The sequence below is a fragment of the Terrapene carolina genome, unplaced genomic scaffold, assembly GCF_002925995.2.
Source record: "Terrapene carolina triunguis isolate 2854851 unplaced genomic scaffold, T_m_triunguis-2.0 Scaffold96, whole genome shotgun sequence".
In the NCBI taxonomy this organism is placed as follows: Eukaryota; Metazoa; Chordata; order Testudines; family Emydidae; genus Terrapene; species Terrapene triunguis.
Window position 1 is genome coordinate 45,680,395 of NW_020664447.1, and position 18,800 is coordinate 45,699,194.

An 18,800-nucleotide genomic window follows, 5' to 3' on the forward strand; every position below is an offset into this window, starting at 1 on the left:
GTCTAAAGTGGCCACTGCAGGGACCAACAAAAATCAACTGCTTAAGAGAGGTGGTTTTACAACGGAGGTGGATTAGAAATGTAATCATTTCATTAGGGGATGCTTCAGGTTAGTCTCTCAAAAACATAATCTTATAAAGGGTTCACTGACAATACTACCTACTCTTCCGATTCAAATATGGTCAGTCATTATTACTGAGATGGCTTTTTGGGTTTCAACCTAATAATATCTAATGAAGGCTTGCCTACTACAAAGATATCAGACAGTCTTTCTTGATCAATGACTTTTCACTTAAACTTAAAAAAATGAAAATAAAACAAAGTGAAGTCAATTTAGAGTTCATGATTGACACCAATGGAGATATAAATCCTTTACTTATCCACAAAGCTGGTAAAATGTGGGGGATCAGCAGCCAAAGCTTCAGCACAGCATCTCACTAATACTTTTATTAACTGCCACCCTGATCCAGAGGGGCTGTTTTTGATATGAAAACCAAGTTCAGTCTTTATAATATCCTTGGTAGTTTTGGCCTATGCATTCAGACTGGCAGCCAAGGAGCCAACTGAAACCAGCAATGACATTCAGATACTACCTGAGTCAGACTAGAGCCAGTGACCTAGAAATGAAAGGCTCTGCATCCCATTATCAAACCCTTACTCATAATTTAAAAAGAAAATGATGTTAATTCCATACCCTAATCCATTAATCATAAGCAATTCCTCTTCTTTTCCCATTCTGACACTGAGAAGGGAGCGAATCTGGCCTAGTGCTGCTAGTAAATTGATTGTATCCTGCACAGAAACAGCACTAATAGTGTAGGCCTTCCTCAGAGCCTGCAGTAGCTCACCGATGCTGTCATATTGCCTACGAAGTAGGTTGAACATAATCCGGACTAATTCTGGATCTTGGATCTGGTCTTCCTGAGCCCAGCGCACCATAGTCTGGGATATGAGTTCCTTCAAAGTAGCTGAAATAACAAACAAATTATGTAAAACATTAATAACTACTGCAACAATTGTAAAGAAACCCTGCCAAAGCATTAAAGTACTTATTAGTTTGAAACCTCAAATGACTAACAGTGGCTGATGAAGCATTCACAACATAATAAGAGAGTACGGGCAGACTAATCTCTCAATATGTCATATAAAGATTTTTTTTTTAAATCAAATTCCCTATTCAGAATTTAATTTTAGTACTTTTAAGAAAATTAGTGCTCATGAAAAGTGGCAGGTTGGTAGCAATGAAGAATGAAGCCCTCTACTTAGTCACCAAACTGATACAATATGGGCAGCAGTGCAATTTCCACATGCTGCCTTATCACAATAACATGGATAACAATAACATCCTTACAGGTAACGAGGTACATTTAAGTGCCATGCCAATTCATCCTTCATTTCCCCGCTGAGATTAAAAAAATAATTAGGACTGTCAAACGATTACAAAAACTAATCACAATTAATCACACTGTTAAACAATAATAGAATGTCATTGATTTAAATATTTTGGATGTTTTCTACATTTTCAAATATATTGATTTCAATTACAACACAGAATACAAAGTGTACAGTGTTCACTTTATATTTATTTTTATTACAAATATTTGCACTATAAAAAACAAAAGAAATACCGGTAGTATTTTTCAATTCACCTAATACAAGTACTGTAGTGCAATCTCTATCATGAAAGTTGAACTTACAAATGTAGAATTATGTACAAAAAATAACTGCATTCAAAAATAAAACAATGTAAAACTTTAGAGCCCACAAGTCCACGCAGTCCTATTTCTTGTTCAACCAATCGCTCAAACAAACAAGTATTTTTACATTTGCAGGAGATAATGCTGCCTGCTTCTTGTTCACAATGTCACCTGAAAGTGAGTACAGGTGGTTCACATGGCACTGTTGCAGCCGCATCGCAAGATATTTACATGCCAGATGTGCTAAAGATTCATGTCTTTTCATGCTTCATCCACAATTCCGGAGGATATGCATCCATGCTGATGACAGGTTCTGCTCGATAACGATCCAAAGCAGTGCAGACCGACGCATGTTCATTTTCATAATCTGAGTCAGATGCCACCAGCAGAAGGTTGATTTTCTTTTTTTTTTTTTGGTGGTTAAGGTTCTGTAGTTTCTGCATCAGAATTTTGCTCTTTTAAGACTTCTGAAAGCATGCTCCACACCTCGTCCATCTCAGATTTTGGAAGGCACTTCAGATTCTTAAACCTTGGGTTGAGTTTAGCTATCTTTAGAAATCTCAGATTGGTACCTTCTTTGTATTTTGTCAAATCTGCAGCGAAAGTGTTCTTAAAATGAACAACATGTGCAGAGTCATCATCCGAGACTACTATAACATGAAATATATGGCAGAATACGGGTAAAACAGAGCAGAAGACATAAAATTCTCCCCCAAGGAATTCAGTCATAAATTTAATTAATGCATTATTTTTTTAACGAGCATCATCAGCATGGAAGCATGTCCTCTAGAATGGTGGCTGAAGCATAAAGGGGCATAAGAATGTTTAGCATATCTGGCACGTAAATACCTTGAAATGCTGGCTACAAAAGTGCCATGCGAATGCCTGTTCTCACTTTCTGGTGACATTGGTAAATAGGAACTGGGCAGTATTATCTCCTGTAAATGTAAACAAACTTGTTTGGCTGAACAAGAAGTAGGACTGATAAAGAGATTGCACTACAGTACTTGTATGAGGTGAACTAAATATAATATTTCATTTATCATTTTTACAGTGCAAATATTTGTAATCAAAATAATAATATAAAGTGAGCAGTGTACACTTTGTATTCTGTGTTGTAATTGAAATCAATATATTTGAAAATGTAGAAAAACATTCAAAAATATTTAATACATTTCTATTGTTTAACAGTGCGATTAATTTTTTTTTGAGTTAATCACATGAGTAAGCTGCAATTAATTGACAGCCCTAAAAATAATACTAATTGCAATGGTGATTTTTCTAATGTGAACACCTGGTCATTAGGGGCTAGATTAGAACTGTCAAGTAATTTCACACATGCCACTGAAAGCAGATAGCAGCAATAGTTGGTCAATATCAGCCTCAGCAATTCTAATGCATGTAGTTATCATTCAATTTTTTTCTTTATACCTAAAAGTATGATCAGTACATTTCTGCCTGCTCAAAATGGTTTGTGAACTTGTTATAAGGGGATGATATAACCCCTTTCATTATTCGATAGCACAACATGATTTCTGTTTGAGGAATATTATCAGATTCTGATCTCACACCAGTGTAATAGTTCAGTGGTTTGAGCATTGGCCTACTAAACGCAGGGTTGGGAGTTCAATCCTCGAGGGGGCCACTTAGCAGTTTGGGGGAAAAATCGGTACTTGGTCCTGCTAGTGAAGGCAGGGGGCTGGACACAATGACTCTGCAGGGTCCTTTCCAGCTCTATGAGGGACGTATATCTCCATATATTATAGTACATGCCAAAGACATTGATTTTTTTAAAATAACTAATAAACTTACAGAGTAAGTATATCCTTGGAAAATTATCTTTAGTATTCAAGTTGACTAATCTCCAGAAAGTCAGCTATGGAGGCTTAAATGGCCTCTATGTACATTATAAATAACTGAGGTGGGAGGGAGAAGTAATTTTTTTACATGAATTTAAAATTGGTTTATTTCTGAATTCACCAATTAATCCATTATCCTGTAATAAGCAAATTCTTTATCACCAAGTAGAACAATCTGAAAACAAACAGTTCTACCCAAAAAAACCCCAACCAACCAAACAAAAACCCAATGACAACTTTGCACCACTAGTAATTTGTATGGGCTAGCCTTAGAGCACAAAAGAGAGACCTGAAAAGCTGTTCAACCATAGACAGATAGCAGTCTTGCAAGCTAGTATATCTGACAGACTGGCATACAAGGTCTGGAGTTCCTGAATATACACATACAGGTGTTATCCATAATACCTGAGAATATTAGATATATGAATATCAAACTATGATTAGATTTTATCTTCATTGTTCTTGAATAAGGTTTTAATATCAATTATTAAAATACCTGTCTCTGCTGGTACTCTTTTCAGTCCAGCCAGAATATGACAAGTATAATATGAATATTTGTGAAGAACTGAAAAAAATCATGGGATTTCTGATCTGGTTGAACTAACATGTTCTGGAGATTTTGCAAAGTCTGTTTCAGTGAGATTTCTAGTCCAATTACCAGTACACAGAGATTTATATGCAAAGAGCTTTGCTAATCACTGATCTAACTATTCCTTTCATCAAGCTTCCCAGTTTTAATGTAATGTGCTTCATTAGCAATGGTTTATCTGCACTGAAGCAAAACAGTAGTTAAGGAAATACAACTAACAGTAGCATTATTCCAGTAAGCGTAGCATACAAGCCTACATTTTGATAATGATCTACACTCAGAGATGCTACAACAAAGCAGCAAAAAGATCTCAAAGTGCCTTACTATATAGACTTTTCATTTTTCACCCACTATATGTTGGCAGTCTGTTCCCAAAGCTATTCAGTGAAATACACAGAATTTGAAAATAGTAAAGCTTTATAAAAAGGAATGAAAAAGAGACCAAAATTTGACCTAAATTTACAATGAAAAACAAAGTATTTTCTTCACCCATAGCCACATGACTATGAGGAAAGGTTGAAAAATGGGCACTTTTTAGTGTTGAGAACAGAAGACTGAGGGAGGGCCCTGATAAGTCTTCAAATATGTTAAGGGCTGTTATAAAAAGGATGGTGATCAGTTGTTCTACATATCCACAGAAGGTAGGACAAGTAGTAATGGACTTAATCCTCAGCAAGGGAGATGTAGGTTAGATATTAGGGAAAAAAATCTAATTGAGTTCTGGAATAGGCTTCCAAGGGAAACTGTGGAATTCCCATGATTGGAGGTTTTTAAGAACAGGTTGGACAATTACCAGTCACAGATTGTCTAGGTTTACTTGGTCCTGCCTCAGTGTAGAAGGATGAACCTAATGACGTGTTAAGGGCCCTTCCAGCCCTACATTTCTATAATTCTATGAAAACATTTTACAGATTGAATCTGAGGTTTATGTGATTGTCATAAGTATAAATGTTTATTTAAACAATTTATGTGATTGTTGCAATAATTATGAATTGTTACATTTACTCAATGTACAAAACATTTAAACAACAAATCATTATATCAATGAGAAAGGCTTTATCAATCATATTTAGTTCTTTTAAACTAGTTTAGTGCCTCTAAGCTAGACCTAAATTATGAGAGGCTTTCATTAAAGTAGGAGGTGTAAGTTAGGTTATGTGCAAACTTGATGGACATCATGATAGTCATGGCTACATTTGTGTACAATGCCCCACTCAACACAGTGTCCTGAAGAGACACTGTGAAATGGTACTTGATCAAGAACAGAGAAAGCAGATATTAAGCAATTAAATGATATTATTTCTCGCTTGTGGGCAAATAGCAGGATAAACTATAGTTTGGTTAGCTGTCACTGGCAAGGTCAGACAGTGCTCCCTACCAGGTTGGTCTGACAAAAGTGGTATGTTGCATGCATCCCTGTGTGTCACTGCCAACACAAGGCAATTGTTTGTCCTCATGAACAAGGATGTATAGAACACATTCTTCCCTCCCTCCTCTTGGCTGGGGGAAGAATCTAGGAGTCCGCTGACAGACCAGAGCCCATACCACAGAGCTGAGATTGGAGGGCTGAGGCTGAGTCTCCTCTGCATGCATTTGGTGAATCTAAGCCAGAAGCAAGAGGGTCAACAGAAGAGCAACAAGAGGTGTTTGTGGTTTCTCTACCTGTCATATTCATGCACACATTCTCCTTTACCTCCAAACAAGAAAAGGCACAGAATATGTATTTGCTGCTGCTGAAATTAACGAAGCATTATCTCCTGCAAACCAGCTCACTTTCTATGGGACCAGCAAATGGCAAGTTTTCTTTCAAGAAAAAAGGAGACTAACTGCCATTTACGTGTGTGTGTGTGTGTGTGTGAGAGAGAGAGAGAGAGAGAGAGAATGGAATTTATCGGTTTACAGAAAGTCGAAAATGATACCAACTCTTTAATTAGTGCAAAGCAGAATTTGCTGCAGTTTATGTAAACCAGTAGCATTTTGAAGGATCAGATAAAAGTGGGCTCCCCAATTGGCTTGCTTAAGAAATGTTTTAAGAAGGGATGAGAGTAAGTTTAATTTTTGCTGGTAACCCACAGATTTGGTTACATCAACACAGCATGAACAAAAAGGTGAGTACAGAACACCATGTTCCAGTCTGCAAAGTACATCCCATTTTTAGCATACAACATCTCTTAAATGCAACACTAAAGTGGTTTAAAAGGACAGAGTTAGCTTGAAAAACATATTTTAAACGTCTCATTTCCCCTGAATTAAGTTACTAGTGACATCTAAAAATCATTTTCATAATGCGTATGTAATTCTCCTGTTTTATCACTTATTCGGATATGCTAATTCTTTTGCAGAACAAGAGAGTTTGTTATGTACACATCTTGGCACTTGCTGCTGCCTTCCCTCAGCATTCTGCCATCATCCTGCCCACGCACTGCTCTAAAAGTGCACTCTCATCTATTCATTCTATGGGATGGCGTCTGAGGAGAGCAACTGCTCCAGTTTGTGTGTTAGAGGTGTGACTGTAATAAACAAGCAGGTTATTTTATTATATCACTACTACATAGCAATTTGCATGGAGGTGGAGCTCCCCTCTCCCCCTCCCTCCCCCAATAGCATTTGGGCTCCCACATGAAAGTTTAGAAAGGCAACCCCCTGCAATAGAATTTCAGGAGAGTAGCCCAGCCCAGCCCCCGCACCCCTAATGTCATACAGTAATAGGAATGTAGGGCTGGAAGGGACTTCCAGAGGTCCTCTAGACCAGCCTCTTGAACTGAGGCAGGACCACGTAAACCTAGACTATCCCTTACAGGTGTTTATCCAACCTGTTTTTAAAAACTTCCAATGATGGGGATTCCACAACCTCCTTTGGAGACCTTTTACAGAACTTTATACACCTCTACCTCGATATAACGCTGTCCTCGGGAGCCAAAAAATCTTACCGCGTTATAGGTGAAACCACGTTATATCGAACTTGCTTTGATCCGCTGGAGTGCGCAGCCCCACCCCCCCGGAGCGCTGCTTTACCGCGTTATATCCGAATTCATGTTATATTGGGCCGCGTTATATCGGGGTAGAGGTGTAGTTGGAAAGTATTTACTAATATTAAACCTAAATCTCCCTTGCTGCAGATTATGCCCATTAGTTCTTGCCCTACCTTCTGTGGACATGGAGAACAACTATAGGTTGTCACTGTACTATTTATAACAGCTCTTAACACATCTGAAGATTCTTATCAGGTCTCCTCATAGTCTTCTTTTCTTGGGACTAAACATGAGCAGTTTTTTAAACCTTGCCTCATAGGTCAGGTTTTCTAAACCTTTTATAATTTGTGTTGCTCTCCTCTCTCCAATTTGTCCACATCGTTCCTAAAGTGTGGTGCCTAGAATACAACACAGTATTCCAGTTGAGGCCTCAGCCGTGCTGAGAAGAACTGGATACGTATCTCCCTATCCTACGTACAACACTCCTGTTAATACATCCCAGAATATTAGCCTTTTTCACAACTGCATCACATTGCTAACTCTTATTCAATTTGTGATCCACTATAATCCCCATTATCCTCCATGGTTTCTCCACAATCTGCTCTTACTGATTTTAATTATTTGCATTTATGGATTTTAAAATGATACAAAAGTAAAATCAGAAAAGCTACAAAACTCCCAAACATTTTGTAAAGTCCCAGACTGCTATACCACTGCTCCCCTACAACATCTCCTTATTGATTTCATGTTTTCATTTATGTAACAGAGAAATTCTTCCTGTATTACATGTAATTCTTCACTGTTGTCATTGATGACATAAATAAAAATTCATCTGAAGTAATTTTTGCCATGTCAACATAGTAATCATTTACAAGTGTGACACAAGGGCTTTTCTACTTTCTAACGATCTCTACACAATATAAACTGCAGTTCAGTGACCAAAATATTCTAGTACTAATCACACAGTTTTATTCCAGCATTTTATTCTATTATATTCTAGTATTGTCACATAATTTTAACATTTGACTACACTGAAGAACTACATCTGTAACAAGACAATTAAAAATACAATCTACTGACCACAAAAATAATCATTCTACTTTTAGAAGACAACTTACATTAAACACAAGTTGTAAGAGAATATGAAAAAATAATAATGTGTATCTAAATGATTAAACTGAATTTATAAATCCTGAATAATTATAAATTCATTACATGGCATCTTAACTATCTCTGTAAATACTCCAGAGGCATTAACAGGTGGCAGCTTATGCTTCAGTGCTGTAAACAAGTATCTTTTCTTGCTTACAAAGTATCCTGGGTTGTTGTAATTTGACTCCTTCCACAAAGCTTTAAATGAGAGATAGACATGTCTGAGTGGACACAGCTGCTAACTAAGTCAGTATATGTGTGAAGTGGTAACCCAGATAGCTTATCGGACATTTTGTTAGGGGTACCATTTTCTAAGTTTACTGTAGGCTGTTAGCACAAATTCAGAAGGATTAACCTTTGGCATTATAGGGCTGAAGTCCTGAAGATACACAGAAGATATTGGAAGCATGACCCAGTAATTTATTATTATTAACAAACACTGATAAGTACAGAGAAGTGTTTTTAATAGTCAACCATTAAAAGTAGAAGCAGCCTTAGGAATTGATAACATGTTTCTAATTTACAAATATACAGCATCCTATCTGAAAAACTTTTGATAGCTTTAGTGTCTTATGATTTATGACAATACTTGTAGTATTCCCTAGCTGATCTTTAATTACTCTAGAAAGAATTTAAATAGATGTAGAGTATTTAAAGCAACATATTCCTTTAAATTATTTTTTAAAACTATAAGTATTAGTATAAGGACATAAAAAACGGTTACTCACCTTCTCATAACTGTTGTTCTTCGAGATGTGTTGCTCATATCCATTCCAAGTAGGTGTGTGCGCGCCGCGTGCACAGTCGTCAGAAAGTTTTTCCCCCAGCAGCACCTGGCGGGTCCACTGTGGAGCCCCCTGGAGTGGCGCCTTTATGGCACTCAATACGCCTCCTCAGTTCCTTCTTGCCGGTTACTCCGACAGAGGGGAAGGCGGGTGTGTTTGGAATGGATATGAGCAACACATCTCAAAGAACAATGGTTACGAGAAGGTGAGTAACCATTTTTTCTTCTTCAAGTGCTTGCTCATATTGATTCCAATTAGCTGACTCCCAAGCCTTACCTAGGCAGTGGGGTCGGCGTTATGGAATCGCTGATTGGAGCACCCCTCTGCCGAAAACTGCATCATCGCTGGCATGCCGGATGATGGTGTAATGAGAGGTGAAAGTTGCTGCCCTGCAGATTTCTTGTATCAGGACTTGGGCCCTCGTGGAGTGTGCCGTAAGAGCCAGGGCTGGTATTTTGGCCAGCTCATAGCACATGTGGATGCATGACGTGATGCAGGAAGATATTCTTTGAGATGAGACTGGGAGTCCTTTCATCTGGTCTGCCACCACTATGAACAACTGGTTCGACTTCCTGAATGGCTTAGTGCGCTCGATGTAGAAAGCTAGTGATTGCTGAACATCGAGGGAGTGCAGCCTCTGCTCACGGCTACTGGCATGAGGCATAGGGTAAAAAACAGGCAGGAAAATATCCTGACTAGTGTGGAAGTGTGACACAACCTTAGGAAGAAAGGCCAAGTGAGATCTGAGTTGCACCTTATCCCTGTGGAAAACCGTATGAGGGGGGTCTGAGGTAAGGGCCTTTAACTCAGACACCCTCCTTGCTGATGTAATGGCGACCAGAAAGGCTACCTTCCCGCAGTTCAAATGGGGGCCCCCATTAGCCTGGAGAGGACCAGGTTAAGGTCCCATGCGGGGACAGGCTGTCTGATCTGTGAATGTATGTGTTCCAGACCCTTGAGGAACCGACCAACCATAGGGTTGGCGAAGATGGAGCGACCAGACGCTCCCCGGTGGAAGGTCGAGATAGCAGCGAGGTGTACCTTTATGGAGGACGCTGCCAGGCCTTGCTGTTTCAGGTGCAGAAGGTAATCTAAGATGAGAAGTGCCTGGAGAGGGGGTATACGATGCTGGTCCCACCAACAAGTAAATCACTTCCACTTTGCCAGATATGTGGCTCTAGTGGTGGGCTTCCTGCTGCCAAGTAGGACCTCCCTTACTTGTTCTGAGCACAGAACCTCCATGGGGTTCAGCCATGAAGCTTCCAAGCCGTGAGGTGGAGGGACTGCAGGTCGGGAGGGACTGCAAGGCGACCATAGTCCTGAGTGATTAGATCAGGGAGGTGAGGCAACGTGACCGGGGCGTCCACTGACAGTTCTAGGAGTGTGGTGTACCAATGTTGTCGAGGCCACGCTAGTGCTACCAGAATGATCTCTGCCCCGTCCCTGCGGACCTTGAGTAGGACCTTGTGCATGAGAGGGAATGGGGGGAAAAGGTGTAGAGCAGATGGCCTCCCCAGGGTAGCAGGAATGAGTCCGTGATTGATCCCGGGCTGTGTCTCTGGAAGGAGCAGAACATTGGGCACTTCCTGTTGCTCTGGGTGGCGAACAGGTTGACCTGCGGAAACCCCATTCTTTGGAAGACAAGGTGTATGACATCCAGCCTGATGGACCACTCATGATTGTGGAAGGACCTCCTGAGATGGTCCGCCAGTGCGTTCTGAACTCCTGGCAGATAGGATGCTTCCAGGTGAATGGAGTGGGCTATGCAGAACTCCCAGAGCTGAGGGCTTCCTGGCATAGGGCTTCACCCTGCTTCTGGATGTAAAACATGGCAGTGGTGCCCTTCAGAACTGCTACACACCAACCTTCTAGTTGGGCCTGAAAGGTCTGGCATGCTAGTCGCACTGCCCTCAGCTCCTTGATGTTGACATGGAGGGAGAGCTCATCCTGCGACCAGAGGCCCTGTGTTTGGGGGTCTAACAAATGCATACCCCATCCCAGAGATGACGCGTCCATTACTAGGCACAAGGAAGGCCGAGGGCTGCTGAAGGGGACTCCTTCGCACCGTCTCCAAGGATTGAGCCACCATTGAAGGGACTCGAGCACCTGCCCCAGCACTGTGACCACTGAATTCAAGCTGTTGCATCTCAGACGGTAGGCTGAAGCGAGCCAGGCCTGTAGAGGCCTGAGCCTCAGTCTGGCAAGCCATGTCACGTGAGTGTAGGCTGCCATGTAGCCGAGGAGACTCAGGCATCCCCTTGCTGTAGTAGTTGGGTATTGCCTGAGGCCCTGAATGATATCTGTGATGGCTTGGAAACGGGGCTCTGGCAAAAGTGCTCTTACCTGAACTGAGTTCAACACTGCCCCGATGAATTCTATTCTTTGGGTCGGTTCCAAGGGTGACTTCCTCAAGTTCAGGAGGAGACCCAGTCTCTCTAATGTGAATCTGACCAATCTGATTTGAGACTCCACCTGCCCCATTTTGCGGCCCCTGAGCAGCCAGTCTTCGAGGTAGGAGTATACTTGCACACGCCGCCAATGGAGGAAAGTGGCCACGACTGACATGCACTTGGTGAATACTCGGGGGGGTTGTTGAGAGGCCGAATGGATGGACCGTGAATTGATAATGCTTGTGGTCAAAGCGTAGGAATTGCCTTTGTGCAGGTCGAATAGCTATATGGAAGTACGTTGTCTTTCATGTCGAGGGTGGCATACCAGTCTCCAGGGAGGGACTAATGGTGCCTAGAGAGACCATGCGAAGTTCACCTTTACCATGAACTTAAGTCCTCGCAGATCTAGAGAGGGTCTGAGACACCCCTTGGCCTCGGGGATTAGAAATATTGGGAGTAGAATCCCTTGCCCCTGAGCTCCTGAAGGACCTCCTCCACCGCTCCCATGGCAAGGAGCACTTGCACCTCCTGGATAAGGAGTTGCTCGTGAAAAGGGGGGGTGAGTGGGAGGGCAGGAGCAGAAATGGAGAGAGTATCCCACTTCCACTGTGCGGCGGACCCAGCGATCCGAAGTTATTTGGGACCAAGCACGGTAGAAGTGGGACAGATGATTCAAAAAAGATGGGGAAGGATCCGGAAGTGATGATGGTGTGCTGTCCTCGGGTGCACCTTCAAAAGGCCTGTTGGAACCCGATGATAGTTTATTTGGGCCCTCGCCCTTCCTGGATGGGGGGTTGGAAGGCTTTCATCTGCCATTCCTGCCCCTTCTCCTATAAAATCCTGCCTTGGCGGAGGAGGATAGAAGAGTTGCTGCTGTTGCTGAGGCTTGAAATGTTTACATTGGGTTACCGGGGTGTGCATACCCAAGGATTTCGTGGTAGCCCTTGAGTCCTTTAGGCTATGCAGCCTAGAGTCAGTCTGCTCTTCAAACAGACCTACCCCATCAAAAGGCAGGTCCTGCATAGTCTGTTGAACCTCGGGCGGGAGTCCTGAGGCTTGCAGCCATGAGCTACGCCTCATGGCGATACCGGAGGACAAGGTGCATGCCGCTGAGTCCGCAGCATCCAGTGAGACCTGTAAAGAGGTCAGTGCCACTGCCTTGCCCTCCTCCACTATCGCTACAAACTCCTCCCTGGACTCAGTAGGCACCAGCTCCTTAAACTTGAGCATCGAGTTCAAGAAGTTGAAGCTGTACCTACTCAGAATTGCCTGCTGGTTGGCAAACCTGAGTTGCAACCCCCCCGTAGAATATACTTTGCGCCCAAATAAATCCAGGCGCTTGGCATCCTTGGACTTAGGTGCTAGGGCTTGTTGTCCCTGCCTCTCCTTCTCGTTTACTGCAGCCATCACCAACAAGCAATGCTGCGGATGTGTGAAGAGGTATTCGTACCCCTTAGATGGGATGAAATACTTCCTCTCCACACCCTTTGCGGTGGGAGGGATGGAGGCTGGGGTCTGCCAAATGGTCTTAGCATTGACCTGTATGGTCTTGATGACGAGTAGAGCCACCCTCAATGGACCTTCTGGGGCCAGGATGTTGACCATTGGGTCCTCCAACTCCACCACCTCCATGCCCATATTTCGTGCCACCCTGCAAAGGAGGTCCTGGTGGGTGCAGCTGTTTATTGGGGGGCGGTCCAGAGACAGAGGTGCCTGCAACCACCTCGTCCAGAGAGGAAGACAAGGAGGCTAATGGTGGAACAGAGTCCTCCTACCTTCTTGGTTTCCAGGGGCCTCCTGTCCTGCCTCTCTGACTGGGCTAACCACACCTGGATCAGGCTCAGGAACTGGGGTTGGTTCCAGGGGAGGGCGAGCAAACGGTACCTCCTCAGCACCCCTAGAGGTGGGGCAACTGGCAGAAGCCTCCGGCACTCGCGGTTCAGAGGTCGCCAAACAGGAACCTTTAGATTGGGTGCCCTGGGCCTGGTGGTACACCCACAGGGTCCAAAATGGCCACTGTGCTGATCCCTGCCACTGCGCAGGCTATGGCCCTGCCCCCACCTCAGGCCTTCCATGGCCCAACCAGTGCTGGCTCTGCTCCGAGTATCTAGACCCCGTCTCTGAGTCTGAAGACGGAGACCAGGATCGTGATGTCCAGAGCGTTGCCGAGCGGAGCTGGACTGGTGGGTGGCACCATGCTGGGGAGTGGTGTCGCAATGCTGGGGAGCGGTGCCGCAATCTGGAGCAGTGCCATGAGCGGGATCTGTATGGGGTCGCTGATTGGTGCCAGAATGACCGGTGCTGGGAGTAGGACCTGCTGCACGACGGGGATCGACATGAGGATCGGCATCACAAGCAGGAGTGCTGGCGCAACCTGGAGCAGTGCTGCGAGTATGACTGGTGCCACAATTGCGAGTGGCGCCAGGACTCCGATCAGTGACAGGACTCCAATTGGTGCTGTGATTCAATCAGCAGTGCCGAGGGATGGAGCATTGCCAGTTTGCCTCTAGACATTGCAGAACTGGAGGCTTGGCACGAAGGGTCGGGGATCGCGGCGCCGTCATGGCCATGAGGTTCCTCATGGCCTCAAAGGTGTCCGGAGTGGATGGCAATTCCACCTCCTCAATGACCTGGCCCAGGGAGTCCAACAGCACTGGTCTCTACGGTCCTCCTTGTGGGGCTGAAGTCGATGGTGCTGGCTCCAAAGACTTCAGCACTGGGTGCTCCTCTCTAGGACGTGCCCCACTGGCCAGCTCCAAAGGGGTGGATTTCTGAGTCGGAAATCCACTCTTCCCCTGCTTCAGGTGCCACCTCTGCGCCAGGGAATGGGACCAGTGCCAGGTCGATTCTGCCGGTTTCAGCACTGGGGAGTGGCAGTGCTGCGGGTCTTTGCCAGAGTCTTTCCGCAGTGCTCCTTCTACCACTGCCGCCGGGACACTGCGCACCAATGAGCTCGGTGCTGCGTCTTGCTGCGCCAATGTAGGTTGCGATCTGAGTGCCGCCTCCATAAGGGGCTGCTTGAGATGAAAGTCTCGCTCGTTTTTTGTTCTGGGGCAAAACCCTTTACAAATCTCGCACTTGTCTGCTTGGTGTGCTTCCCCCAGACACTTTAAACAAGTGTCGTGGGGGTCACCCATTGGCAAGGGCTTGTTAAAGGACTTGCAGGGCTTGAACCCCTGGGACTTACGCATGTAAGTCCCTCAAAGAGAACGCGGTTGGGGTGGAGGGTAAACCTCCCAGCCCAACATCTAACTAATCACTAACTATTATAACTAAGAACTAACTAAGAAGTACAAAGTACAAACAATCCAAATAGAAGCTAGGGAAACATGGAGAACTTGCAAAGCAAGACGCCACAGTTCCAACGACCGTCACTGGTGGTAAGAAGGAACTGAGGAGGTGCTGGGTTGGCAGGGCCATATATTGAGCACCATGAAGGGGCCACTCCAGGAGGCTCCAACAGCAGACCTGACGGGTGCTGCTAAGGAAAAAACTTTCCGATGACTGTGCACGCGGCGTGCACACGCCTAATTGGAATCGATATGAGCAAGCACTCAAAGAACAATTTTTCATTCTCACTTACCGTGTGCATGAATATGCAAAATTACATTGGTCACCTTTAACATTTCCAGTAGCTTAAAGCCTGTTCTTACAGAGACTTGTACATGTGCTTAACTTTTCCCACTGTGAGCAGTTCCACTGCCTTCAACAACACATGCACAAGCCTTTCCAGGATCAGGACGTAGTACAATTAAACATGACACAGAATACTACAAGAAATGATGTACCATTACCTAAGAAAAGTGATAAGGTTTTGAGGAGAAATGTATTTTGCATTTTAATGCAGGCTTTTAGTAGTTTAAAACACTCCAATTCAAATGGGCATACAATAACAGTGGGAATAAAAAATTGTGTGTGTTTATTGTAGATAATTTTTTGTGATTTTTTAAAAATGTTAATAATAGTATTGCTTTTATTGTTATTACTTCAATTCTTTTTAAAATATTTAAACAACAGGGAGGAAAGGAAGTTCGTTTCAAAAACCAATAGTCTCAAAAAGCTTCTTTCAGGAGTGAGAAAAGAAAAAAAAACTATTGAATATAAATTTGGCATGCGCAGATGCAAAGCAAGATGTAAAGTTCTACATTCCCCCTAGAGGCATAAGCTATGTATTAGTAGCAGCTAAAAATGTTTATCTTTTTAATTATGGAGAGATGCTTCATCATTGTTATTTTTGGTAACACAGTCATAAATAGCAGAGGACTAACCACCTCCTCCTTAGGCCACATAGGAACTACCTGGAACCTATCCTGAAAACAGCTGTTCCTGAATGTACTCCCTATGACTTAGCCATCTACAGAATCAGGTCACTACTTCTCTAGTACCGCTTTTTGGGGGGGGAGTAGGGTGGGGAAAGAGAGAACAAATCAGCATTTTGTCATGTTTGTGCTATAATGCATCGTGGCATTACATAGTAGCCTGAGAGAGTGTTTTCAAGTCAAGCTACCTCTACATAAATAGCTCTATATAATGTTCTGATAATGGGGTTGTGGTCAGGGACTTGGGAGATGCAGGTTCAGTTTCCTGCTTTGCCATAGCTTTCTGGGCATACCTGGGTGAATCAGTCTCTTTGTGCCTCGGTTCCCCTTCTGTAAAATGGGGATCACAGCACTTGCCTACCTCACAGGGGTGCTGTGAGGATAAATATGTTAAAAGAAGCTAAGACACTACAGTGATGGAGCTCACATATGGTTGGGGAGGGGGGGGGAGAGAGAGAGAGAGAGAGAAAGAGAGAGAATGTCTAAAAAAGGGATACCCTTAAACAAAACAAAAATGCACAAACAAGAAGAATTTCCCCCACAACCAATATGGAGGAGGAGGAGAGAGGAATTTCACAGATGACATTTCTATTATGAATTTTTAGGAAGAGACTTAGAAGGCTTTTATTTTTCCTCATATATCTATCTATATATTCAATGGCAAAAAGCTATGTTAATTGTAGAGTGAAGGCTGCTTGGTGGTATGTCATGCCCTTTCAGAGCACTGAACTGAGCAAAACTAAAACTTCTGAAAACCATGAAATGCAGAATTAAGGTTGTCTCCCCTTTAACACACACACACACACACACACACACACACACACACACACACACACCAGCTGTGCCCTACCAGCCCTGCTTCAGCAAACCTCTCCAGCCATGTCCTCACCCATTCACTGTGTTCCCCGGTGGAGCCTGGCCCCTCCCCACTACTGTACCCAGGATCACCACAGCAAGCAGGAAATGCATCTCCCTGAAGACTTCACTCCATGGTAAACAAACATGTCTATTGCTGTGACTTTCTTCCCTCCTATAACCCAATTCCTGCAGTGCCTGGAGGAAAGGACAACTAAAAGTGTTCCTGGAGCCAGCAAGAGAAATTACGGACAGCGTTTCTGTTAAAAAACAAACACAGAGTTTTACGTTTGAGAAAAAGATCCTGTAACCGCTGTCGAACAGATGAACCCCATCTCCAAAAAACAGTGAGGTGTCAAAGTTGTTTATGTTTCTATGCCATAAAGTTCATTTTCCAGTCTGCCATAAATAAGACTGCATGTTTCTCACAGCAGGAAAAAAGTCATAGATAGCATGATTTTCTTTTTTTCTGCATCTGACTCATACTGCAATGGTGGCTCCTACGGCTTCTGTCCTGCGGGGCTGGGCCCAGCTCCCTGCTCTGGCTCCCTTCCCACCAGGGTTGAGATTAGGATTGTGCTGCCGGGATGGAGGATACAGATGCCGGTTGTCAGGCCATTTATAAAAATCACAGAGTAGTAACTAAACCACGACTTTTGCTAAATTTATCATGACTGCTCTGTGATTTTTGACCCAAAAAAAAAAGTCATGACAAATCTGCAGCCCTAGCCATGAACCCTCAGATTTCCCAATTAATGTTCTTCCAACACTTATGCATCTCTCTCATGCAGTGTTGAGATGCACTGTCTGAGGGTGGATTGCAGAAAGGATGAGGTACAAGGTGGTTGGGGAGCACTGTCAGAGCTGTGGGAGGTAGGGGGTTGGGATAAACTGTCAGAGCTGTGGGGCGTAGGGGATTGGGGTACACTGGCAGAGCTGTGGGATGCAGGGGGTTGTGGTACACAGAGCTGTGGGATGCAGGCAAGTTGGGGTGTAATGTCAGAGCTTGGACTTCAGGAAGGTTGGGGTGCACTGATAGGGTGGGGCTGCACAGTGCTGGATGCAGGAAGATTGGAGTGCACTGGCAGAGCAGGAGGTGCAGGAAGTTGGGATGCACTGGCAGAGCTGGGGCTCCATGGTCATTGGGGTGCATTGGCAGTTAGGGTGCAGCAAGGTTGGGGTGCACTGGATGGGATGCACTTGAAGAGCTATGCACTTCAGGGGGTGAACTGGCAGAACTGGGGTGCTGGGTGTGAGGTGCAGGAAAGAGCTGCTGGGTGAAGGGGGTTGTGGTGCACTGGCAGGGTTGGGGTGCAAGTAGGTTGAGGTACACTGGCAGAGCTGCATGATGCAGAGGGCTTGGGGTACACTGGCAAAACTGGGAGTGCAGAGGGACCTGTGGGGTGCAGGAAGGTTTGGGTGTGCTGCAGGGTGCAGGGTAGTTGGAGTCCACTGGACGAGCTTGAGGTGCAGGTGTGTTGGGAGTCCAATGACAGATCTGGGGTTTTGGGGGCAGGGGAGCTCCAGGGGTTTGGAGTGCACTGGCAAAGTGGTGGGGGGTGTGTGTGCCATGCCTGCACCTGAGCCTCCAACCTCAGTAACCTTGCCCCACCATCCATCCCCAATTATCGCCTGCCCCTCATTGCAGCCCTAAGCCCCTCCCCCTCCCTCTATCCCCATTCCTCTGCCTCCTAACATCTCTCCCTCCTGAGAAGCATTAACATTTCCTCTCCCCAAAGACTTTGATTACAGTCCTCCCCAAATAAAATTGCACCCATGACTCACAAACTGCAGCAACTTCTAGCTGCTCAGTTCAAAACTCCTTTTGTCTTAGGTGGAAGCTAGTGACTAAGGGTGAGTCTGTGATTCATCCAGTCATTAGTACATCTCAGTTTAACAGTACAAGGCAGTAGAAGGAAACTTGGGGGGGGGGAGGGAGTTTGAGAGGGGGGTTGTAACTTAGCAATCCAAATTTGGGGTTATTTGAGAGGATTCCTAACACTGGCCCCGGCGCCCATGAAACCGAGGTGCTTACGATCTAACATAGCCACAGACAATACAATTAAAAGTGTGCTCTACTACACGTTACTATTAGTTTAAGCTCAACAGTAGTGACTTGAATTTTAAATGTTCATGTTGTATCACTGTGACATTAGCCAGGGTGCAATCTGGACTGTGAAACA

General features: G+C 44.2%; 1 protein-coding gene across 1 annotated transcript in view; it reads right to left on the minus strand.

Annotated features, from left to right (window-relative positions):
* Positions 1–18,800, minus strand: part of RYR3 (ryanodine receptor 3) — a 575,267-nt gene that overhangs the window by 261,048 nt on the left and 295,419 nt on the right. The window contains exon 39 of the mRNA XM_024202042.3: positions 694–967. Coding sequence (XP_024057810.2) covers positions 694–967 — 274 coding nt within the window. The remainder of the gene's footprint in view (positions 1–693; positions 968–18,800) is intronic.